The sequence below is a fragment of the Cupressus sempervirens genome, chromosome 9 (genome assembly GCF_028749045.1).
Source record: "Cupressus sempervirens isolate cs-2001-9-10 chromosome 9, ASM2874904v1, whole genome shotgun sequence".
In the NCBI taxonomy this organism is placed as follows: domain Eukaryota; kingdom Viridiplantae; phylum Streptophyta; class Pinopsida; order Cupressales; family Cupressaceae; genus Cupressus; species Cupressus sempervirens.
The window spans coordinates 404,259,813-404,286,763 of NC_143126.1; the positions used below are offsets into that span (position 1 = coordinate 404,259,813).

Here is a 26,951-nt window from a genome sequence, read left to right on the forward strand (position 1 = left end):
ATAACAACATATTCATCAAATGAAATGTGAAAAATATGAAAAGGCTACCAGAGAATAGGTACATGATGACCTTGTCTTATGCAAGCCTTGGCATCTGGAAGAGAGGAGAAGCATTGCCATGGGCTTTTTCTCCCGATTGTAGACCTTTAGTATCCCCACACAATCTCCATTGAGAAAGACCCTCCTTACCTTGGGAGTTGGATTGGGATACCCTTATCGAGCCACTGAGCATCCTGGTTTTAGAGTGTTGATTAGTCAACTGATGAGGCTGTGGAACTTTCCAATCAACCTATCTCACAATTGCTAGCACTTTGACCTTTGGTGATCATAGTGGCAATTGTGCCATTAACTACCTTGGCCAAGGATTTTGGATGGGCAACTTAGATGCCTGATCACTCACCACTCGACTTGACAACAAGAATTTACACAAAGAATTTCCATAAGCTAACTTAGTTACTGAATTTGAGTGTTATTACTGATTATAATTTCCTTTCATTGCAGAATTAATTCCACTCTCCCTTCATCTCGACCATTTCGGTCCTCATGGATGATTACTAGGGATGTTCGTTAAATGATTTTTGGTTCAAAGAGTACTTGTACATTTTCCATCTTTCATGCCAGTTTTGGCCTATGGCATCATAAGTGAGCTAAGCCTTCATTTTGATTATTACTTCATCAAATAGAGCAGTATCCCATCTTAGAGATATATTAATTATATCTCTGTATGGGTCAACACTCATGACAAAAACATATGTGCTTTCGACAATCAGATAATTCCTTTCTTGTAACAAGTTTATAGTAGAAAAAGAATACTTCAAAATAACACATCCCGATTCTAGACTTTCAATGGAAACAATACAGAGGTCTGCTCTAAGAAGCAAATGGCAAGTTCAGATTACATGACTTAAGCATGATAAACTGTATGTAAATGTAAAGCATGACCTGATTCACTCCGCATGGTTTGAGAAGTATGGGTGGAGCACCCGCCTATGCTACCAAGCTTTCAATTGTGTCCAGAAAAGAATAATGGATTAGTTCACAAGCTCGGCATAATCAGAGATAGTAGCTGATTATATTCACCCTCTTACTTGGGAATGAGCAGAGAAAAATAAAGCATGAATAAGAAAGAATTTATGTGATAGCAAAAAAAGAGCCACTCAAGAGGGTGAGAATAATGTGTATATAATGCATCCATAGAGATCAGACAAGATAAGCAATGGTCACCCAAATGCATGCTTAGTTATGCAAAGGATTGAGGTGGCAAGAAAAAACGTTCGCACAACCTTCCAATTTCATATTTTTAATAAAGGAAAAGACTATAGCCTGATGTAATAAACGCGGCAAGAAATAAAGGGTGTCCACTTAAGACAATTAAATAAATAAGAAAAATCATAGCCAAGGTTCGAAATAAAAGAATAAGGGTGGTGACGACATTTTCTTTCATGCCTTGGTATATTAATGATGCCCCTTTATATTCATGCTTGTTTGAGTAGCCTTAACATGTATGTATGTATATATATATATATATATATATGTACACACACGCACGCACACATACACATATGTATATGCCAAATTTTAAGATTCACATACATGTAATATATATATATATATACACACACACACATACACATGTATATGCCAAATTTTAAGATTCACATACATGTAATATATATATATATATCTGTGTATGTGTGTATACACATGTACACATTTTATACCCACACAAGTATGAGTATAGACACAATATTATTACACTAAGACATGATAGCATTTGCAAGATACAATGAGATTCATCCGTTTAATGAAGATAATATTTCATATTTGAGTTTTTATAATGTTTCTAATTTAATTGGTTAGCTCATGGTCATCCTTTGTACTTGTTTGTCTAGCCGTTTCATCCTTGGTCCAGGTGATTAGATTTCATACTTGATGGTTGACACTGGATTTGGGTGTCCCATTCCTAACTCTTATTTTGGCAACACTCACCCCCTTCATCATGCTCCTACAAAATGGAAATGGTTCCTGGTAATAACATATTTCCATAATATGAAATAATAATAAAATATCATATAATCATTTCCAATTTCTAAGATATTCATTTTCAATTCCTATCATAATGGCTAACTAACATCTCATATAAAACAATAACTAATAACTGAAATTCCATTTCACAAGAATCAAAATATCTCAACAACTTTCCTGATAGATCAATTTCACATGGACAATTATTTCAACAAATTTATTGAACAACTAACTTCACATGAATTTCCAACAGCTACAAAATTATTTTTAAATGTAGCAATATTTGGAATGTAACAATAAAGATCAAGATGCCCATGATTACAATGAGCATAGTAGCATGAAGCTATGACATGAAATAATGTATCATGTTCATATAAAAGTGAATACAATCTACAAAATGCCAATAATGAGAATGTAAGGGTGGGAGCTCTCAAAGCATCCCCTAAACCAAAGTCCTCATTACTAGAACTACTAGACTCCTCATGGGTAAGATCCTGATCCTCCATGGGAATACCAACATGTCCTACATCAGCTTTTGTTGCTTCATCATCATCAATTTGAGCCCGATCTGCTGGCTCGACATCCCATTGTGTTGGTGGGCTCTTCTTGTACTTGCGTGTCTTTCTGTCTTTGAGCCACAAGAAACCATGTACAACAACAAACTTCTCTGCTCCCTTAGAGGTAAGCGTGTTCCTCATAACAGAGTGGATGAAGCTAAAGGCAGACCATTTCCTCTCTGCATTTGAGGAACTAGAAACTTGAGATTGAAAAGTTGAAAGTTACAACTTACAAACAAATGTTCATTTAATTGGGACAAATGATAAATGATAAATCAATGAATCATGAATCAATAAAGTAAAAGTCTTAAAGTTAAGATTATAAAGGGTTGGAACTACAAACTTGAGAAAGGAATCAGATGGCTAGTGATGTGATCTTTGACTTCTGTGATCCATGACATTTCCACCACAAAATGGGATTCTTTTGTGCCATAGTTTAGACATCCACCTTTGCAATATCCGAGTATCCTATAGGTTACAAGTTTACAACGTAATATTAAAATAAGTTATAAGTAATAAAGAACTTATAATTATAAAAAACTTAGAACATTGAATCAAGAATTAAGGATTACTTGTAAGACTAACAAATTTTGACCACTCAGTGCAACTCTACTAGGCCTAGGTAGGAACCACTTCAGGTTCAATGCATAGATAGCCATGCACAAAGGAGTCTTCAGCTTCTCCCACTTGTGGTGAATGATAGGCTGAATGTGCTCCATATAGAATGCTAGAGTAGGGTCCCTCTCATGCACAACCACCCTCATCTAGCCAAGCATGGAATCAATGCACTCCGAAACCTCTCCAAGGTTAGGTGTATCCGCATCTCCATATCTAATCACTTGGAACACTGGAGTGATGATGGAGACTGTATTTTGCATTGCCCCAAAACTGATTGCTCTTCATTGTCTCCTTCACCCTCTTCCCTTGCTCTGTTATGGACTTAGGCCATTGATTCTAGTCGTGTCATAATCATGAGTTGCAATTGCTCTTGCAACTCAATCATTCTCTCCAAGGAAAATATCATCCTTACAAAATAGGGAGATCGAGCCACATGCGTTGGGATGCCATTGGAAAAGAAGAAATCACTAACGACATCATTTCACTGCTCCCTTGTGTGCATGTTAAATAACTAAGCAATGGGGTTATTACCACTAGGACTTGCACTTTCTTTCCGTTTTCCCCTGCTGCTATCCTGTGTTGATTTTTGCGTAGATGAAGGAATAGATGGTGTACGTGACATAGTCCCTACTCTCTGATGCAAGATACATGTAGATGTATCTTGCTGCCCCTATAATTGCTGTATACTCTATGCTTGTTGCCTAGCAGCCAAAGATTAAGGCATTGGGAGTACAGTATCATCAGGAATGCCCCATAGTTTGATCACTTCAATTCTATATTTCACATTCTTAGAATCAGCCAAGAATGGGCATGAGCTCACACCATAACTAGTCCAAAATTGGTGTGCATTAACTCTCGTAATGTTGCCAAACCATTTCTGCGCCACACACATTACACTTCCATTTCCGTGTGCCACCACCTACAATTGTAGGGCGTGTAGTTCTCATAGCAAACTTTTTAGAGGGGACTTTGGATCATAAGGACCCCTAGCAAACTTTGCCAAAATCTTTGTAGGGAAATCAATAGAAGGCACCCCTGGTACAACATAAGAAGGCTTTGAATCAGATTGGGCATCTATCAATCCCATGATTACTTCCCTCGGGCTCATTCAGATGCACTTCCCTTATTAATTCCCACGTCTTCTACACTTTGATTGGATGCCATTTAGAAAATAGAAACTGCATTTCACAAAATGAAAATGATTATGAATCATGATATATTTCAGCCTAATTAATTATTTTGAAAAACATTAAACTAGTTTCAGCTTACTTAAACTTCAGCCTATTTTAATAACAAAAATAAAAATCATAGAACAATATTAATAATAAAATTAAAAAACAATAATATAAAACTATCTAGTAATAACAAGATTCAAGAATCAAGATTGAAACATTAAAAAATTAAATGCAAAGCTGAAAGTAGATACTAAAACTAAATTCTAGAATCTAAATTTCTAAAACAAAAAAATAGTAAAATAAAAAGACCTACCTTGAGCTTGAAAAATCACATGCAAAATCAAATCTTCCTGCTCCTCTTGATCTTGCAATCCTTGGCAAAATCACTCACCAAGCTCTCCCAAACTCTTCCAAACTCTTTTTCTCACTTTGCTCCTTGCTGCTCCAAAACAATGAAATGTAAATGTGAAATGAAAATGAGGTGTATTGGCCTTGTTAAGGCTTGAAAGAGACCTCATGGGACCCACACCCAATTAGGGTTCCCATGTTAAAAAAACAATAATATTTTTTTTCTTGTCTTTTTCATGTTGTCACCTTGTGTGCACTCGAGCACCTGCGTCCCAGTGTTCTAAAAAACAATAGTTTTTTTTTCTTGTCTTTTTTATGTTGTCACCTTGTGCGCACCCGAGCACTCGCGTCCCCGCGTTCTGTTTGGGTGTGCCAAATGGTATGGCTGGTATGCAGGGTCATTCGGGCAGCGGTGGCGGAGCGCAAGGGTGCGACGTACCCACAACTGGTACATATGCACACTAGATGCTGTAGGGTTTTACCTCAGGTGCGTGCACCCGAGTAACACTAGTAAATTAGACAATTCTCTTTCCCTACTATTACATTAATATAAGTTACAATCTATCCCACTTTGGGGAGATCATAAGTACATATCGTCAAGCTCTAGAATGTCCTTTTTCTCATTATGTAATGTTAAAACACTAAGAGAGAGATAAATAAGTCCAAGAAAGGCAATAGTGTTGACACCCCTAAATTCGATCTCAAACTTGTACAACTACTTCCAACTCTGGCTTGTCATGCCACCCAACCTTGTGGTATTTGAAGGTCCACCCCACAGTGACCGCAAAGATAGTCATGACCCAAACAGTAATGTAATGCATAGAAGGGAAAGTCTAAGCTTATAAACACCCCATACAAGTGCATAGAAGGCAACATAAGGTCATACCAAAATACAATGCATATCAATGAAGGGCAATAACACCTAATCATATAATCACAAATAGTGTTGATGCCCCTAAACTTGGTCTCAAACCTGTATGATGACTCTTAATTGTGGCTTCCCATGCCACCCAACCATGTGGTATTTGAAGGTCCACCCTACCATAATTGCAAAGATAGTCAAGGACCAAATAGTAATATAATGCACACAAGCGAAAGAGTAGGTTTATAGACACCCCATACAAATACATAAAAGGCAACGCAAGGTCATACCAAAATACAATGCATATCAATCATGGCGAATAACACCCAATCATATAATCACAAGGCCACTACTCAAGAATCACCAAAGCATTCTCTCATATGAATGAGAATGGCAATTATGCAACACTCCATCTATAGGCATACCGCTCCAATTAAGAACCAATGCCTACATCTACGGGCATGCGAATCCTATATCTAAGAGCGTCTCTACTCAAGTCATTCTCTCATACAGACAAGATTGATGATGATACAAGTCCTATTGCTACATGGAAGGGCATGTTCATAGGACAAATCCAATCACTACATGGAGGGTATGTCTTCACAAGTCACCCATAGCCTCATGATATTGCTAATCACATGCCTGAGGAGCCTTATTATCTTATTAGAGGTTTACCCCAAATTTAATTACATTTTCATGTAATTAAAAAACTTCCCGCATATGATTACCAAGTGTACCACTTAGAGTTTCGGATGTGAGTGGGAACCATTCCATAGGCTCACTCTAGAACTCAACCCTAGGCTGATGATAACTTAGTTATCATAATAACACTTGGCAACCACATTTGAAGTACACTTAGTTGGCCTCAGCCACAAGTATGGATCCCAAAGTGATCCCATAATAAAATCACATATATAATATCCTTATTCCATATCATAATTTTTTTTTACAAATGCCAAACTTGGCCAAAAACCAATCATGGAGACCATCACCATCAATGGACCTTCAAAAAGCTCAAATAATCAAAATTTCAGGAAATCCCTTGGTTCCCACTCGAACAAAATTACGTAAAAGCAATATAATCAACATTTCATCCACACATGAAGAAATGGACAATGTAACACCATAAAATCCCTCATTTTCAAATACCAATATGGAGAAAACCCTCAATTTCACAAATTGAAAACATGATTGCAATCATCTAGTAAACCATTTGCAACCCACAAAAAACTATTCAAATGAAAAACATGAGAGGAACAAAGATTTCTACCTCAAAACTTAGTGAAAATGCAACCTTTAAGAAATCTCCAAAGGCACAATGAGAAGAAACTAAATCCGGGCAGCAAGTTGCAATCAACAAGAGAAATCTCTTGAGCCAACCCCAACAATTTTTTTTACAAAGAATCCTTGAGCAAATCATTTTCCAAGCCAAGAGGGTTTTCTAAGGGCCAAGACCAAATAAAGTAACCAAGTGTCAAAAAATGAACCTTCTTTTCAAATAAAGGCTTGTTCAAAAACTAATAAAATAATATAAATACCCACTTAAACCAAACTATAAAATAAAATTTTCCAAATCAAATAAATCATTCAGTTCTAATTAAATCATACTCATACGACATATTTTTCGGTAAATAATAAGGTGACATTTAAAATACTTTAAGTATATCATTAAATTCAAATAACTCAACTGCAACCATTTGAGGGCAACGAATTATGCACATATGCTTGTTGCTGGTTTAGCACAATTATGCAAGAGGTTAACTGAACATTACCTAAATGGTAACTGGAGGTATAAATATAGGCAACACAGGAATATCATTAAAATTCGGAATGATAAATAGACTGGCAGTATGAATGGCTAGCATGTCTCTCTTGTAACCACTGTTGGGGATGTGGGCACATTTGGACCTGTGAAGCTAGGTGAAGTCAATGTCCGGTACTTGTCATCACTAAGAAATTCACATGTCAAGTGTATCTACTCATGTATGTTTAAATAGCTGACATGCATACGCATTTAAAATATAGCCAAAGTGACCGAGAAAGGGAATTTTAACTTTGCGTGCATTATGTATTTGAATGCCCCTTTCACGCATATACATCATTTAAGACAAATCAATAATAATCTAATCCAAATTAAATACATCAAATATCATTTCACTACAACAATGAGCATAAAATCAACCCCCAAAGTAGATCAGTATCAAAACATGATCAACAACATTATATCTCAACGAATAATTGGAACATCATCGATATACGATCATGAAATCACATGAAGTCAATATAATAAAAAATTATTCTTAATATATATACTCTGACATCATACTATGACATTGTGTCACATCATTGTAGAATCATGATGCAATTATGATCATCAATGAAATCACAACTACAATCCAAATCAACAATGATATCAACATGATCAAAAGAATATAACTGTACCTGGGTGCATCTCATGAATGCTAATACAAAATATTATTATAGTTAGAGTCGTAGAATAAATCATAAATAGAGTCTAACTTGGATAAAAATTAAGTAACGACAGAATGCAAACATGTGAGACACTACACTGTTGGAGCAGGTAGACCATACAATAGTAAGGGCCCTCCCTAAGGATATATAACTGACTTTATTATTATGCCCTCCACAATTAATCTATGCTGGGAGGAAGATTAATTGAGGGGGGGGGGGGGATAGTATTTAAAAAGAAATCAGTTATCTTTAAAATTAATTCCCATAAATTTAATTTTATTAGGCATCTTTGTTCAGTGAATTAAATTTTTCCCTAACAAAAGCCAAAATTAGCCTAGAGGAATTAAATAGTCTAAAAAGGCCTCATTATCTCTACTCAGCACAGGGGGACATTATATATTGTATGTTTTTTGTCTTTTTTGTGAAGAAGGAAAGTTTTTTGATATTCATGTTTGTTGCTACTTGTTTCTAAAAGAAGCATTTCTTCTTTTTTGGTTTTTACAACTGAATTTCCAAAGTTTACGAAAAACCATGTAGTTTGAAAATCAGTCTGGTGGCCAAATAATATCCCAATCAAAACAAAGTTCACCAGGGGCACATAATCTGCAACAACATACAACAGAGTATATATCCAAATGACATGTTCGTTCTGCTTTGCTTTCTTTTTAGAAAAACACTTCCTCGAGCTTCCCTTTACCATTTTTTTGAATGTTTCTGCTTTTTGAATTAACTCTAAGATTATCACACATCATTTGAGTGGGAATCCTACTGTGCATTAAAGTAGTCTAACTGCACAAATTTTACTGATCATCAGTTAACATATTTGAATTGGTATAACATGGTATTCTTGACAATTGTAATAATAATATGTAGTTATAAGTTCTTACATGTTCTCATCTGCAGCGTTCAAAAGGATTGATGCACATGCTAATGAGGCAGCGTGTGGATAATTTGATTCAGGTGACTGTCAATTGTTTATTTTGTAAATACTGAAGGTTAATTTGATGCAATCTCAGTGTACTTAATGTATTTGGTAGGCACTGGACCGAGCAAAAGTCCATGTGGAGAAAGACAAAAAGAAATTGAAAACACCAGGTTTGTCCTTCAATCTGTTTCCGCTCATTGACTACAAGTGCTCTTCTTGTTTTTATGATGAAAGCATTTTCATGTTACAGCACAATGTGGTTCACATGTTGATCATAGGTACTCTTCTTGTTATCATTATAAAAAGCTTTGGCATTACCTCATTTTTCTGTCGGGCAAATAGTGAGACTCTGAAACATACAAAATTCATAAGCTCCAATCAATGTGTTTAATGGAACAGCTTTTCCAGAACCAATGCATGGAAATTTTATCGTGATGTCCAATTGATCAAAATTTTATCTTTCTTATGACACTTTCATTTGGACAATTAGTTAGTGTCATGTATATTCGGATTAGCGAAGATTAAAATCCGAGCTCAGAAACTGTAATTATGCAAGAGAAACGATTTCTCTTCAAGAGTAGAAGAGGCCATTCACACAGAATATTCTTTCAAAACTGAAGTAGAAAAGACTACACAAATATAAATGCAATTCAACGCAATATTAATTCGGAGCTGAAACTTTTAACACAGAAGATTCTGACGAAGCCCAAGGTTTAACAAAAAATCATTAAATTTATTCCGGGAAAATTTTTCTTAGAGAATTATGGGAGGCAAGAGATGATGCAGAGAATAAGCGTTTACACTTTGTCTATATTGCTTTTGTTCATGGAAACTGTAAAGTTTCTTCAAATTTTATGACTGAATATAGACTAGATTGAATCTTCTTCTTCTCCTTGTGACTTGCTGTGAATAACTTCAAAGTATTGTCTTCAATTGAATTAGAAATATAATTCAGTATTCTGTCTTTTAATTCTGCAAGTCGTATGTGGGCAGTATTGACTAAGGAGCAGACTTATCTTTGTTCTTTGTGTGCTCTTAGACTTCAACAATAACCACTATAAGTAAAGAGACCTAGGGACATGTCTTTACAAGGGACATGTTCCTTCCAAAACATCCTTTAATTAATCCCTGGAAGTCGGCGACCTTTTCATTAAAACAAGAAGTTTAGTTAATACTAACACAAAGGAGTTTTATTTTAAATAGAAACTATCATTTTAAGGATAGACGCCAATATCATAAGGAGGATAAGTGAAGGAGATTTGATCAATCTATATTATCTAAGAATAGATCAGACTGATCTGTTATCAGATCAGTACGATAACAAGGTACAGAATTAACAGAAACTGTATTATTTTTAGAATCGTACTGTTAAATTGACTTCTCAAGTCTCTAAAGATGATGCAGTAGCCATAGACTTATAAACAATGGTCAGCAATTTCTTGGATTTCTCTATTATTGCGGCTTTTGGACTTCCTCACATGACCAAGTATTCTGACTCTCAGTAGCTGTCATGTCTCCCTCTAGTGTAAAGTTCATGAAGGTCCAATTTCTTCTTTTCTTCTTGTAGGCAAACGAGGTGATAAAAATATAAATATTTAATAATTTAATGAAAATTGTTTTTGTTATTAATCAGCAGCAAAACAAGGGTGCTGACCCTTACAGAACCGCAACTTGAGGGCATAAGATTAACAGCACATTGACAATATTAACAACAAACTACCTAGCTATAAGACAAAGAAAAGCAACCATAGACAAAATGGTCAGGCAGACTATATACAAGCAGTTAGCCATCAGAATGCTAATAAAAATGTCATGGAGTCCTTGAAATATAACAAGTAACACAGCTAACGCTATTGATTAAAGAGTTCATCATGGGTACAGACTCTATTGTAAAAGACACAATTGTAAACAAAGCAAAAATGACACTCCATCGGGGTGACAAGAGGCAGAACCAGAGGCGAGTAGAGATTAAACATTTCCAGGAGATTTTATATTTCAGCCTGACTTGTATAGCACATGGCTTCATTCATACATGAGCAACTTGAAGAAATCCTTATAGTTCACTTCATTTTGTGCATCCTCACCAAGAACCTTCCACTGCAATAGGCACAAGGAAGTAGTTAAACTATGCATAAGCATCAGACTGAACCTGGAAACACTTCCCATATTTCTTTCCATTTCCAGCAGTTTGGTCCCCAACCTTCCCACCTCAGTCTTCAGTTTGACCAACTCTTGCATCATACTCATGCATCCTGCACAAGCTGAAATAGGATCAACAGGATTGGCATTTTCTTCACCAGACATTAGATCCCCCATGAGGCCAATGGGTTACCCCTTAATATCGTCTGAGATATGGGTGGAGCTGTTAGTCATAGACTTATTAGAGCTGCCCAGGATATCTGCTTCAACACCAACACCATCATTTTCTTTCCAATTTTAATCCTTCTTATTCAACTCGTTCCATCAGTCAGTGTTTTCCTCTTCCAAGTCATAATCAAGAAGTAGATTTTTTCCTTTCCTAAAAAATGATTTTGTAGCCAGTTTGTTAGACTGCCAGGGGTTATTGTGTTCCGCCTTTGCATCCTTCTCTTCAACATTGGGCACCTTGTGGACAAAGTTTTTGCCCTTCATAGCAGGAGGGGAGGGATTGTTTCTTTTTTTGAATGGATAGCTTGGAATCCTTCCCTTTGAACTCACTAGAGACAATGGTAGGAGCTTCAAAATTGAACACTGGTGAATTGACAGGGCGGGAATCAATCTTAGAGGCTCCTGGGTAATGAATGCATTTCTTTTTATTAGGACCTGGTTTGTCAATAATATTAGCAAGGGGGACTGCCAGACAAGGGCTTCATAGACAACAATTGATCAAGGAGGGTAGAGAGCCAAATGAAAATTATAGAGCCTAAAAATAAGACTCTGATGCAAAAGAAAGTTTTCTTGCTCTGAGCTCTTGCACTTTCTTTCGCATCTGACAAGAAACTTTCAAGAGAATTAAGAAATAAAAATGGAAAGGAGATAATCTCATGGTTCCTAAATGGCTAAGGAGGGGCATATGGTAATACAATAAACTTTGAAATGCCCTTCAAGAGCAAAATACCTCATGATCATTAGACAAACCTGGTCCCAAGGAGGTTGCAACTGTTCTTTTTCATAGCCTCCCTACATCTTAATTAGAGATTCATTGCCCTTAAATGTCTTATTGAGACTGTTATTATCCACAACTAGACTTCTCTTTTCCTTTTCCTTCCTTCAGTGGATTGCCTGGTTGCTTTAGCAATCACCTCCTCGCTGATTTCAAAAGAGATGCTCCCAACAATAAATCTCCTATTATCCTAGGCTTCGATAAATTAAGTAGATAACCATCATGAACCCCATTAATAGGTTTAATGTAATCAGAAACCCTTCTTTATAAATGTGCCAAATAGTAGGTTTTAAAAAAAGTCATCTAGCTTACTAGGCTCCAAGTGACCATGGTCCCCACCCATTCCTATAGCAGAGAATGAATAATTAGAATAACTTTCTCTAGGAAAGAAATTGTAACCCTTAATAAGGTTAGTGAAAGTTTCCATTACAACAAAGCATTTCAAATTATTAAGTTATCATCCCCAAAATATTGGCTCATGAAGCCTACTGCTCTTCGTAAGTGAAGCTCCTTTCATCATGAAGTACAAGGAGTATGCTTCTTCATAAGGAGGGTAATAATAAATGTGATGGTGGAGATGTGTGATAGAAACATGATTCCATGTCATCATAAAAGGGCACATCCCCAGGTTTGTATAAATAACATAATTATCTAGAGGACAATTGAGCAAAAATAAGCACCCTAAGGGGTGTTTATGGTTGCATCTAGTAAAACAAGTTTGCATCCCCAAAATGTCTTGCCACCTCATTAGGTCCATCTTTGAATTCAAAAAAACTTCCTTATCTAGTGTCCCCCACATAGTGCTGTTCATGAAGGGTCGTGATAGGACAAAACCCAACATAAGGTATACAACACTAGCCACCATAGCCAAACCAACTTGCTACTCTCCATTTTTGTTAGAAGTTGGGATCTCTCTCCTTATAAGAGATGAGATATCCACTAGAATGTTTTCTTGCCTCCTCCAGCATATTATTCCTTCCAAAGTACAGGTAATCAAAGTTGGAGAATATGTTTTCTTATTCCCTTCTATGTAAACATGGCCAATGTCAAAGAAGTCCAAGCCTAAAAGAAGCCTTTGTGTGTCACACACAATAACATCAATTGACTAGTTGACCTGAGAAAGCCCTTTATAGCTCGAATAACCAGCTTCAAGTCACTATCTATAGATAGGGTTTTGACAACAATAGACAAGACAATCTTGATTCCTCACCTCAGAGGAGGCCCATAGCTTTCGCTTGGTTAGTATATAGGTCTACAACTTGCCACTGCAGGCGACCACTAGATTCTCAACCTCTATTCTAATCAATCTCCTAGCAACAATGTCACCATGACTTGACTTAGCAGTCCCATCAAAGTTAAGCTTGAGCCACCCAGGCTTAGGAGGGGTTCATTTGATGTTCCTCCTCTACATTCTCTTAGAGTTGTCCACCTTTACAAAACAATTGGCAAGGCCCCTGTTATTGACAATTATTTTGTCAAGTTGTGATGAAGGGGAGGAAATGCAAGGCTTGTTGAAGATTGACTAGTTCTTCGAAAGAGCTCTATGGAATTTCCAAAAAATAAACTCCACTGGACATTCCTCTTCTCTGAAGATTCTATGGCTCTTTTTTCTAAATGCTCTAGCTCAGATGGGAAGGGATTAGCTTCTAGAGTTGTTTGATTAGAGGGTTAAAGGAAATTCCTCGTCAATTGTAGATGAGATGTTGAATCTCCCCATTCATAACCCAATCCATATGGAACAAGCACAACACCTTACTCCAAAGTTCTTCTGTGAATGGATAGTGAATCAAAAAGTGACAATGAATTTCCTCATTGTGCTTATAGAGACCACAATACTTAAGATCTAATCTGTGCTTGGAGGGATGGTCTTGCATAAGTATTTTATTGTCCTTCATCATCCACACAAAAAAATGATTTTCAAGGTGAGATGGGAATTCCAAACTCTTCTCCAAATGCCAACATGATCTTACAAAGGAGTAGGCGATAAGTTGTTTTTACAATGAATTGACCATTAGCATCTGTACTCCAAAAGAATATCCTTTCTTTGAAGCATCAAGACTCTCACCTTTTGCAAGTCCTTGGTGAGAGACAATAGTTGGCATTGATCCTTACAACAAAGATAATGGTTCTTCCAAGATCTAGATTCAATTAAATAGTCAACCACCTGATTCCCAAATACACCTCCCGCAAGACCACAAATGGGCATCGATCATAAGGTGGGAGGAAAGGGGAGTATCCCCCAACCACACATCATCACAAAAGTGAGTCAATTGGCCATCCCCAATCTGCGATCTTAGTCCCCTCTGTAGGATATTCCTACACTTAAGAATGTTTTTCTAACTCCTAGATGCATTGAAGAGGCCTTGCACAATAAGGAAGTGATGGTCGTTTTCATTATTTAGGCATTTGGCAACCATAATGTTAGGCTAGTTAGTTGTATGAAGGGCTAATTTCTAACCAATCTTGGCAAGAAGAGCTTTTTTAAGATGAGTAATTTTCCTGATGCCAAGCCCTCCCATTGTTTTTAGTTGGAAAACCTGTTCAGACCTAATCACACAGCGCCCCATTGCAAATGGGGACCCCCTCTTTTTCTCTTGGTCTTGTCTTCTTGGCTTTAGTTCTTGGTATTTTTGGGCTCGGTCTTCTTAGGTTCCCCTGTTTCAAATGAAAATTGGTAAAATAGGTGGAGTCTAAAAAGTGTTGTTGACTTGGCTCCTAGAATGGGAACAATTTGTTTGTTTGAGAATTGAATGTCTTGACAGACTTACTATTTTTAGTAAATTTCACTACCTCCTAGATTGACCTTATTTTGAGTTTGGAATAACTTCTTTTAGAAAATCTACTTTTGGGAGGTCTACTTTGGCAACAAGTGAGGTCTAGTTGACAAAGAAAAAAGGGGTATCCATTTCTAATTCCAAAAGAGTGAGTAAGCAACGCAATCAATTAGAAAATGATTAAAGTTTGGAAACACCCTTGAAATATCCAAAAGTGGAAAGGTATGAAAATGCTAGGGAAAAATAGTTGTCATGGAATTTCTTCAATCATAGACAAAATCCATGACCACACAAAAATCCCGCCTTGGAGAAAAATGGTTCATTAGTTCAAATTTCATCTCTTGTGTGTGCATGTCTCAAGGCTTTGTTAAGATAGTCATACACATGCAAGAAATAGTCCTATCTCTAAACAAGCTTGAACCTTTTAACCTTTCTGTGATGGTTCAAAAGCTCAAAGTTCAATGAGATTTCAACCTAAAAAGTCATCATATGCTTGTGTGTTTTACAACTCCCTCAAGTCTCATATGTTCATTCGAAATGAGTGTAAAAAGATGTTAGGAGGCATTGATTGATGTTGAACATGAACCTTTGAACCATTTTGCAAATGGTTCTAGATTCAAAGTTCGAAGTGTCATATATGTTGAAGACAATAAAGTAGGAAGGAGATAAAGGGAAGTATAGTGGGGGGATGATGTACAAATGAGAAAATTCTAGGCATATCAAAGGTTTCAAATTTAAAATGTTCTCATGAATGGTAAGCAATCATTATATCTCAAAGCTTCATGCAAAATGATTAGTAATCAATATGGGTGTCATGTTTCCGTCTTATCAAGATTGACTTGGCATGCCCAGATTAGTTGTCTATAGCATATGAATCTATTTCCTTGGTTTTTTGCCTTTATATGTACATGCGAGTTATTTTCTCATTATGAAGCCACAATTTGTCAAAGGAGGAGGACGATGCTAGAGGTAAATGCTTTCTTTGTTTCAGAGTCAGCAAGAATCTATTGTATATGATAGTTGAGTTTTGACAGTCCTCTATCATCAATGTTCCTTTGTTATGGAAGATACAAGTTAGTATTTTCTATGTTTCTTAACTCAGTTCATCATTTTATCCTAGGATTTTGTTAAATTTGAAAGTAGCCACCATGAGGCCAATTCTTCCAAATTTAGGTTGTACTTGTTTAATAAGATCATTACCAAAATTTTGAGACATTCCTAGCCCATGCCAATTTAGGGGAATTCTAGAAAGGGTTCAAATTTTTTTAGAGTCCTCAATGATGGAAAAGATTGTGAAAAGTGGTTTGATCGATGTAGTCGTGATCCTAGTAGTTGTACCATGCCTAGAGTTAGTTTGGGAATGTATGAACTAGTACAATGTAGAAATAGATGTATCTAGACCTTAGATGGTGGTGTGTTCATAAATATTGATAGGGAGACCATTATGGCAGCGATGAAGATTATGCATAAAGAACCCTAAGAGGATTGAACAATTGCTAAATCATACTCTTTCTCTTCTGAAAAGAAGAATGTGCACACAAATGTAATCGCTAGACTTTGGCTTTTAAGGTGCAAAAAGGAGGTTCAAGGCTACCAAGGTGTTTGGCTAGGGAAGACCTCATTAAGGAGGTAAGAGACATTGTAATTTTGTTGAATAGAGTCAAGGGGAACTCACATTCATTCTATTGGGAGGGTTGGATGTATTTCTTTATCCAAGTCCTACTCAAAGGTAAAAAATACTTAGATTGGGCTCAAGTAATAGTTGAAAAATTGCACAAGGGTCCAGGTAATTATATTGGAAGCAAATGATTCAATTCGTCTTCTTATTTTTTCTATTGTTTAGCATTTATGAGGTAATGGTAGGGACCATACCATGAACAATGAACAAATTTGCTGAAAACATACGAGTAGCAAGAAAGCTACTCATAAATCTTTAGAAGGGTAAATGATGTTTTCATGGGCATACTAGTTTAGGAGTTGGAAGGAAATGTTCACTAAAGTATGCCAGAGGAAGCCATGCAAGTTGTAAGTACATATGGAAGCTACTTAATTCAGTTTCCTAAGTTTACTTATATTAGAATTGGCAGTGTTGAGTGTGAACCTTTTAGTTTTCTTAGATATGCCCTAAACAACCGTGTGGTGATTGAAGTCTATAGACAATAAGCTCGCATTGACAAAAAGTTGGCAACAAAGGGGAAACCACGAGTGTCATTTTTGTTTGAATTAGGGTATTAATATGCAATTATGTTTTAGATGCCCTAAACTTGGAAGTAAAATTTAACCTACAAACTTACATAGTGAGAACTAAGTTTGATAGCTAGCAAAGGATATGCTCAAGATCACTTAAGTGCACGGTTCACTCACATACCTTAGCTGGAAGATTATTAGGATTGTGGTGATGAATTCAAGGTGAGGAGAAGAATTTTGTCATAGTTCACAGACAGTCACCGTGAACTCGAAAACATACATCTATGGGATTATTGATGAAGGTGAGAACATTTTGGACCCTCTATACAATGAGAAGGTTCAAGGGCAACTTATTCCAGAAATTGAGTCGGATAAGGATGAAGAAGATTAGTATCCGAGCCATGACTTTTCTAGTAATAAGGAGATCCGAAAAATGGTTGTGGGAGTGTAGGGTTGGAAAGACAATAGTTGATGGTTCATAGAGACCTATAGATGTGAATGTTAGTCTTACCCCACAAACTCCCATTGTCCCCATTGATCAAACTATTGCTACTTTTATTCCAGGTACTGTAAAAGTGAAAACCAAGAGTCCAATAGTTAGAAAATAGAGATTCCACTTCAATTCAATCCCTTTTTTGTACCTCTCGCTCTAGGAGAAGAAGCAAAACAAGGAATTTCTAGACAAAAAAGTATTTTGGGATTGGATTCCATTGGAGGAGGTTCTCAAAACTATGAACAACCAAGGTTTCAAAATCCCACTAGTTGAGAATGCCAAAGAAGGGAAGCAACCAAAGGATATCCAAACCCCTTGAACACTATAGCTATGTTGGATACAACTGCCACTAAAACACCTCCATCAAAGGACAGTTCAATGGGCGCTCTACGGTGGCTAGAAATCTCTATCAACAGGAAACAAAATGTTGTGATCATCTCTCTGCCAATGGAAGACATGGTGAGTAAGTGTTTGGTGAAGACATTAAAATCTAATAAGATCAAGAATGGCTCTATGGTGGAGGTTGATGAAAATTCAGGGTGCTGGCTAGCAGAAATGGTGTGGCTTATAATAGACAAGGAGGAAGATAATGCTTCACTTAAAGATTTTCCTTAAGAATGTTTATTTGGGGGTTATCTCAAGAGTTGTAGATGTTTGCCATTTGGAAACCTCTACTAAGGATGCTATCTAGACCTTGGAAAGATGAAAAAGATAAAAAGGAATTTAAACAAATGGTGAGGTAGATGGCATAATACGTTGGCGCCATCCACCATCCTAGCCCACAACCACTCTCACAAATTCTCTCAACTTTTGATCCCAAATCTCCTGTGATACAAAAGATATTATACCAATTTAGAGGAACAAGCTTATAACAAAGGTGTTTAATAACTAGCTAGAAGGTGGGATACATAGGGGCACTGATTATATTTTTGATCTAAGTAAAGTACATAAAGATGCCATTGCAGTGATAAAGTTGGAAGAGGAGATAGCCTCTAGGGAAAAGGAGAAAACTAAATGGGCGGTGGTAATTGCACAAATGAATAATGTGCAAAAGTATAGGGTAATGAAGATCTTAGCATAGAAGGCCATAACAGGGTTAGATGATAATGTATTTTATGTCTCTAACAAGAATATTGAATGGAGGAGTTCAATTATCAAATAGGGTCACAAGGAGTTAGTCAAATTATTGAAAGAATTAACTAAGCTGTTAGTCAAATTATTGAAAGAATTAACTAAGCTCACTCAAATGATGCAAAAAGATTTGAAGTGCATCAATATCCAATTTTGAAGGAAAATGGGAAAACAATGGAGGACGCAAATGCCATGATAAAACTCTTCAAGGAGATGATCAAATTGGTGAAGGAAATTGAATCTCTAACGATTGAGGATATCTCCAAGGTAGCAAGAATTGAATCTTTGTTAACGGTTTGTATTGATCAATTGGAGATGTGCAAACAAAAAGTGGGCCAAGTAAGGACGAATAAGGAGGTTTGAAAGAAATAAATTATGCACAACGAACTTCTTAATTATTAGATCATCCTAGACTTCTCTGCAACACATTTGGAATAGAAGGGTTTGTATGTCACTCTAGCGAGATAAGGCCAATCAGAAGGCTCCACAACACCACCTCAACCTTGATCATGCCACAGAATCTTGATTCCCCTAATTAGTCTTCTTGGATTTCTACTAAGTTTAGTTATCTTTTACTTACCTAAAAAATGTTTCTTTCACTCTATGGAAGAATTTAGTAACTTTGTTTCTCAAAAACAACTAGTCACCTGAGGCTATATAGATGTTTTATTAATACTTTTGAATGGTCTAAAATTTTGATAGATACATAGACTTAATTTTGATTTTCTAATGCACATTGATATAAAAAGAAAACTTTAATGTATGATTGAAATGAATGGATGGTGATTGCGAGTTCAAATCTGTGTGTTTGAATTTAGGCGAATGAATCTCTATGTGGATTCATATCTCAGTGTAGCGGCTATTTACTTCTTTGAAATCTTATTGTGCATTTGGATGGAGTATATTGTTTTATGAGTTTATATTTTGGCTGAATTGGTTGGAATTTGAACAAAGTCTATGAACTTTGATTATTGAAAGAATTTATATTTCACATTATGTCATGTTTATGAATGAATGACAATGATCTTTATTACTTTTGGGTGAAAAGTATTTTCAGAGATGTTCATTGAAAATTATAATGGGAGTTGTACCTTAATTCGGAGGGTAACTGATAGTAGTTCACCCAACTATTGGTTTAAATTTGATCCTTGAAATAGGTTCATAGATATGTCAATTGTTTTTGAAGAACAAATATGTTAACTAATAGTCTATTATTTTAAGATAGTTTATTTATATATTCTTAATAAAAAAAATGCTTAATTAAAAAACTCATATTTGAATTGAAGATCCATTTTTATAAAATTTAGTTGAATATTTTCCCATACCAAAAATTGCTATGGCCACATTACTTTAGACTACATTGTAACCTTCATTTATAAATTCTCTAGACAATGTTTTTGTGCTTATATTTGGTTAACCAACACCAAAACTTAGGAAAGTTGTTTCAAAAGTGAATCAAATGCACATTTGCCCTTGAACATGTAGTGTATTTGATTGATAGATCCTAACAACATTGTTTTCTGGTAATCGAAAGGTAAAGTGTCTCAAGAATCTAAAGGTATTGTTTGTTTATGTTAGTTATTTTTCAAGTCATTTTAATAAACTTTTTTTGTGATTAGAATTTAATCTCTTTGTTCATTGAGATAGATTAAAAAATCATTTTATTCTACTATTATTTCATAGTTTATATTCTGAACTTTTTTATTTTTATTGTTATCTTGAGACTTAATTGAAATGATTTTTATGATTGTATCAAATGTTATCAACATTAGTCTAAATCATTAATTTTATAATAATATTATATTGATTGCACTCTAAATTTTCTCACCTCTTATTTTAATTAAAATTGTTGACTACATCAAAATCAATAAAAGAAATTTTGTACTTAAATATATTTAAATATCCATCCCATTTTAATAAAAAAAAATTGATTTAGCTTGGCTATTTTTTTCTTTTCTTTTAGGGCTTTCTTGTCTACCAAAATTATTGCAGTGTCGAAAGGGGAAAATGACTAGCAAAGGTTATGGCTATTCTAAACGACATGGAACTAGGGCAAGTGTGCCAATTCAAATCCGAAGAGCAAAACGTCAAAGAAAGCGTATTTGGTGGCGTTGGTTGAAGATGCCAAACATCTCTTCTCTGAGGAAATGCAAAACATAACATGTTGTCCTACATACTATCTTGTAGTCTAAAAATTTAGTTGAATTATAAGATCTGTATATGTCCCAACATTACGACATGAAAAAGGGGATGATAAGTTAATGTTAGCTTGTTAGTATTGATTAAAGAATATTTAGGTATAAATTTGAATGTAATTGTTCCTTAGGAGTAGAAAATGCTTATAAGTATTTTTCTTCTTTGATGATAAATCAATTTTGCAAGTAATGTAACCATAGGAGAACATGATATGTGCATGGTTTATAATGTATCAATTATAATTATAATGTAGAAGATTAAAATTATTAAATCAAGTACAAATCAGTTACAAATTCGAAGTAAACTTACCTTGGATTGTAATAACATAAAAATTAGCTTTTGCATTCATAAAAGTTAGGCCGAAATAAGTCTACCACTCCAAGGTAGGACTAATTGGAAGTAAATAGACAAGCAACACATACTTATATTATATTGGGTTATGTATACAACAAATTTCAAAATGCAAGATAGCTCATAATCTAGTTATGACAATAAGCCTAATTCTTAAGAGTCTCAAAGTTTTACTTATAACAATAGGGTCCCAACAAGGTGAGCTAATGACCTATGTACATGTTCTACATCTATGTCTAGTGTCCTCGAGAAGACCAATTAAATTATTCCATTACTAACCATGATTGAATTGAATTGGTGCTCTAGGATTGTGAAGAAGGCCTCCTTAGTTCTCAATTGTGGAACCATGTTTCTAACCAAACTTTAGGAATTATAATTAATTGCTAAATTTAATTATCAATTAATTTACTTTATGTTAAATTTCTTTTCAAGCTTGCAAAGTATTACACTAGGTCTAATACACTAACAATTCAAAATTAGGGTCTATAGGTGCCTCTTAACAATTATTCATTAACTATCCACACTTGAGCATAATTGCTAATGTTCTATTACAAGTAGTAAATTGTACTTTGTTGGAAGAGTGAACAAATATAGATTAATTAAGCCAAGCATTAATTAATTGATTAGTATCCATCACAATATATCACAGAAATTGATATTTGAAAATGTACCTAATTGGTTATTAATCTTGATACCATCTAATCAATTGAAACTAAGCCATTTCTTGTTGCTAATGCCAATTTTTGTTCTCGTGGTATAAACATACACATTAATTTTTTAATCAATAGATAAACATCTATTATACTATTTAAGAAAGAAATATTGTCCACCATACTCAAAAAAAAGATGGGTGTTACTCTTATCCTTATCTTGTCCTCGATGCCATGACACTAATCGGTTCAATATGCATTACTCATGACATTACTTAGAATACATTATTTGTCTCTTGAGAACTCATGAAATGCAAACATAAATGGTAGTGTACACATGGCAATGATTGTTCTGTTTTGCATTGATTACAATTTGATGAATGATTTCATGAGCATACAAGTACATTGAGATACTTTGATTGATAGCATGAGTAGTTGATACTCAAGTTATAATAAATCATTGATGACCATATTTGCAATGGTATTGAGTATATTAGTGGACAAGAGTTGCATCGTACTTGATGATACATTCAGAAAAGTGCATACACACTTTATATGCTTAATGAGTTTGCATTGCATAATCAATTTATAAAAGTCGGTGGAATTAGGATTTGATATGGTAGGGTAAAATGACATATGACAGGGCATGATGGATTATATCAGATTGATTTGGTTCTACAATTGAATCACCCATTTATTGCATTAAAATTCATCATATATCACTGTACTTAAAAATCATTATGACTTGGAGGTCTTGGCATTTGACATTAAGAAAGGGAACTTTTCGTATCTCTGTAAGTATAAGAGTTTAGCAATTGCATCTTGTATTCTATAGTCAATATAAGTGACTTAAGGTATCTCATGGCATTTAAAAGTATTGACCAAGTAGTTAAAAGTTATAGATAAAGAAAAACCTTTGGGTCGACATTGCACATTGTAAAGTACTAAAATTGAAGTGGAATAACTCGGTCTTATGTCATATGTTTGATTGAAGTTGCTAATACTATCGACATTTGAATGATGCAAAGTGTATAGTGTATAGTGTTGTTTTGAAACCCTGAACGCTTTTCGAGCTAGGGCATCTTTTGTAAGATGTTTTAGTTTGTTTGATGGCGATAGATACAATTTTATTGGAAGTTCTGGAACTATTATAACACGAGTATGTAAAGATTAAAGGAGTATCTTTGATGGATTTGAAGTGCAGCTCACAGATTTTGAAAGGAAGTTTCTCGACGATGTTTTTTAATAGGTGTTCCCCTTCTTGACATGTGTTCTTTATTTCAAGCTTTGCTCATTGTTAAAGTTTTTAATTTGATTGTTGAGACCAAATTGAGAGTTAGTAATGCACTTGTTTGGTTTTCTATCTATGGTTATGGTTCTTTAGAAGAGTTTTTAAAAACTTTTTATCTATTAATCTTTCTTTGGGTAGTGGTTTGGCTTTTAATGCTAGTATGAGTTTCATGCTAATTATTATTAGTTTTGTATACTCCTTGTTTGGTATTTTTCAACTAAATGTAACACTAGGAGAATGACTAGTGAAGGAGCACCTGTTGGACAAATGGCCTAATGAGTATTTGGCCTTTAGCTTTTGAATTCAACATGTAATAAGGCCTATTAGATCATTATGATGTCAAATGTAAGTTTCTTAATCAAATTGTAAGGCTTTTGAGCCATTAGGCTTCTTATAACTAGTTAGAATATGGTTGGTCAAACCATGGCTAAAAGTTTGATAGTGGTTAAAATAGGTTGAATTGATGTAAAAGGAATAATTTAGGCCTATTTGATATGTATTAGTGCCTATTGTCATGTTTTGAGCTCATTAGGTGCAATATTGTAAATTTGCTCTTAAAAATTGCGACTTTAAAAAAATGTTGTCCTAAACGATCAATCAACTTGAGAATTGGTTAGAAACAATATAAAAAAATCAAAATATTTTTAAAAGCACTCTTAGGGTCGAGGGTCAGTCATGGAAGAAGTTGGAGGAATAAGGGATAAGTAAAAATGTTGTTTATAAACTTATATTTCTATTTTTGTTGATTAGGCCTTTGTTTCTTATTTGTATTGATTTATTTCTATCTAAAATCGATTTGAAAATATTGGGCAAGTTGTTAAGTTAATTTTAAGACCGATGGGAGAAACTGCCATGAAAGGAGGGAATATATATTTGTGTCACCTTTGTGATCAACAACAATCATAACATTATGCACTCTACATTTTGCTCGACATTAATGCGTCGAAGGGGTTGCCTACTAAATTCGAAGTCAAGTCCTCTATGGGTACTTGGATCTAGCCTTTAGACTATGAGGACGTCCCTTTTATATGTTGGAAGTGCTTCAAGACAGGGCATGTTGCAATTAAATGTGGGATAGAGAGTTAAAACATTAAAAGTCCTCTTGGTAGAAGGGAGCTTCTTCACAACATTATATGGTGGTTAAGAATTCCTCTAAAGGGGAAGCAAATCTATCAAAAGACATTTTAGATCAGGTGTAGGTTCCTATTATTACTTTTGTCCCAAAAATCGCAGTGGTTGTGGTTCCTTTTGGTGTGGATTAGTAGGTGGAGAATATTCTTGGCCATATTGCAGAGAATGCTAACTTTGCTCAACATAAGGTTGCTAAACTTGAGTTTTCTGGCACTAGCTAGAAAATTTAAAAGAAATCTAGGCACTGTTAAGAAAGTTGTTGTCCCTGCTACAAGATTAAATTTTGCAAGTAACACTTATGAAACTCTTAGTGTTTTCCCTAATGTGGCTGATATTTCTAGCTAGATGGGGGATGGTTGGGCTAAGTCTGTTGGTCATGTTTCTCTTTCTCCTATTACTAATGTACACATTACTTCTGATGTTCCTTCCTTTAGAACTAATATGCCCTCTTGGGGGGGGGGGGGGGTGCTAAAATTGATATTATTTCTTGGTAGGATGTTGCTGCAAGGGTGGAAGAGGGATGGATCAGTGTAAAAGGAAAAATGTTGAAATATCCTTACTCTTCTTTTGACATGACCCTTCATTCCCATAAGAGTAGATCAAACGAAAAATAATAGTTAGTATTGTCTTGTGCTACAATACTGAGTCATGTATATTGTTTTGGGTTGCAATGTTTTTGTTTCAGTGAGGAAAGCTTTTGGCTTGTTCTCCTTGTGTTTGTTGGTTGTCTTTCTACTAGCACTTCTTCGTTTGGTATTTCTTCTAGGTTGTGCCTCAATACTTATTTTCTCTTAAACTTTGTATCAAATTTTAGGGGCCCTTCAAAACTTATTTTCTCTTAATAAAAAAAAAACAATTATAGCAATCCTTTGATTGCAAACACTAGATCCATTAGCAATAGTACCTTCATTTTGGTCATTAACAAGTTCCACATCATGAATATTAGGAGGCTCATGTATTGCATCTTTAATCAATATAGAACTCTGTTCACTTTCTTTCTCAACTTGGGATGTAGGTTTAGATTGTACTCATTATGTTATCATCTTTATTTGCTTCCTCCTATTCTGTTTCTCCTTATAGTCTATAGGCATGAAATTTCTTTTGATTTTTGTTAGCATCTTATTCTAGGAGTTGATCACACTCATTCCTTCTCTTACCCTTTCACTTTGAACATAGCACCACCATATGAATGATATCCCTTTCATCTTAGACCTTGCAAGCTTCATGTTTTTGTCTTCTGGTGTCTTCTTGTATTCAAAGTAATTATTTAAAGCCTTTATCCATTCCATTAGTTCTTTAGTATCCTTCTTCCTACTATATATTGGGAGTTCCATCTCCTTTCCTCTCTTTTTCCTATTTCCTCTTTTCCTCTTCCTCTTCTTGTTTCTCCTTTTGTGAATCCTTACCCTGCCAATGCCTACTAAAAAGGTACAACCCTCTCAAGAAAGGGTATGTCTTCTTGCCCCATCTTTCCTCACATAGGTTTCCCTACTATTCCTAGTCTTTTGGTCTCTTTATAGGTTTTCTCTTCAACTTGTCTTACCCACACAAACTCACCAACCATTTCCTTTCCCATATCTTCTAGGATCTGATACTACTATGGTGGAAAGAATAAGAGATTTACACCCTTTTCTTAGGAAAACTTATCATCACACTTCTAGTTTTGTAACAACATCCACCTAATGGTTCTCTAGAAGAAACTTTTCTAGGCAATCAAGTTTCTCAATGGTACTAAATATTTCAATATAACATTATAAAGAACTTGTCAACTCCCTTAAGTAGAACCCAGAACTTGACTGATCATAGGAACTTGTGGAAAAATTTCCCCTAATCACTCACTCATTACCATCATGCTAACCTCAAAGATTCTTGGTTATTGTCTTATCATGCTCACATTGAAAGCATCCCAACTTACTGTTTCCTGACCCAACTAGTCCTTTCATACGTTGCAAACATGAGTGTTAACTTTTTCCATACTTGTTTGATCACTCTGACTCTTAAAGGTTGAACATAGTACATAAAGTAAGGATCTATTTGTTCTTCCATTCATAGACTACCAAGATCAACCTATCTTTTGTGAATATGCAAAGGTCAATGTTTAAATGACTTGTTGATGTTTAGATTGTTCAAGGTCAAAGAGGATTGATCATACTCCTTTTTATGATTATCACTTACATTTCATCAACAATCAACTAACAAAGTCAAAAACTCCTATATACCTTTTAAGAGTCCCTTAACATTCTTTAAGAAACATGCCAAAGATCCTTAAAAACACTCACTGATATTTTAGTAAATCAATATAACAAACTGAATTGTATCCTTTACTATTTGTATAATAGTTTTACCAAGTTTTAATCAAAAGATTATTAAACCCATCTAAGCATGCAATCATAATGCTCATTGGATTGCTCAATGTAAAAATTATTGAATTAGAAGGCCACATCTGTGTGCTTAACATATCCAAAAATCACAAGTTTAGAATACTTAATTTGATACTTAATTACAAATTCTTGTGTAGAACCTAATTATAGAGGGCTTAATGGGTTTTTTTTTAATAAAAATTCAATGGATCTCTAACCTCCTTTCATGGAATTTTATCCCATTGGTATTAAAAGAAAGTTAA

The 26,951-nt window shown here is 35.0% G+C and overlaps 1 protein-coding gene across 1 annotated transcript in view; it reads left to right on the forward strand.

Moving 5' to 3' along the window:
• Positions 1 to 21,078, forward strand: part of LOC149538971 (actin-related protein 2/3 complex subunit 2A-like) — a 132,869-nt gene extending 111,791 nt beyond the window's left edge. Inside the window, exons 8-10 of the mRNA XM_089800358.1 lie at positions 8,961 to 9,017; positions 9,095 to 9,152; positions 20,673 to 21,078. Coding sequence (XP_089656484.1) covers positions 8,961 to 9,017; positions 9,095 to 9,152; positions 20,673 to 20,869 — 312 coding nt within the window. The 3' untranslated portion in view covers positions 20,870 to 21,078. The remainder of the gene's footprint in view (positions 1 to 8,960; positions 9,018 to 9,094; positions 9,153 to 20,672) is intronic.
• The last annotated feature ends 5,873 nt before the right edge of the window (positions 21,079 to 26,951 follow it).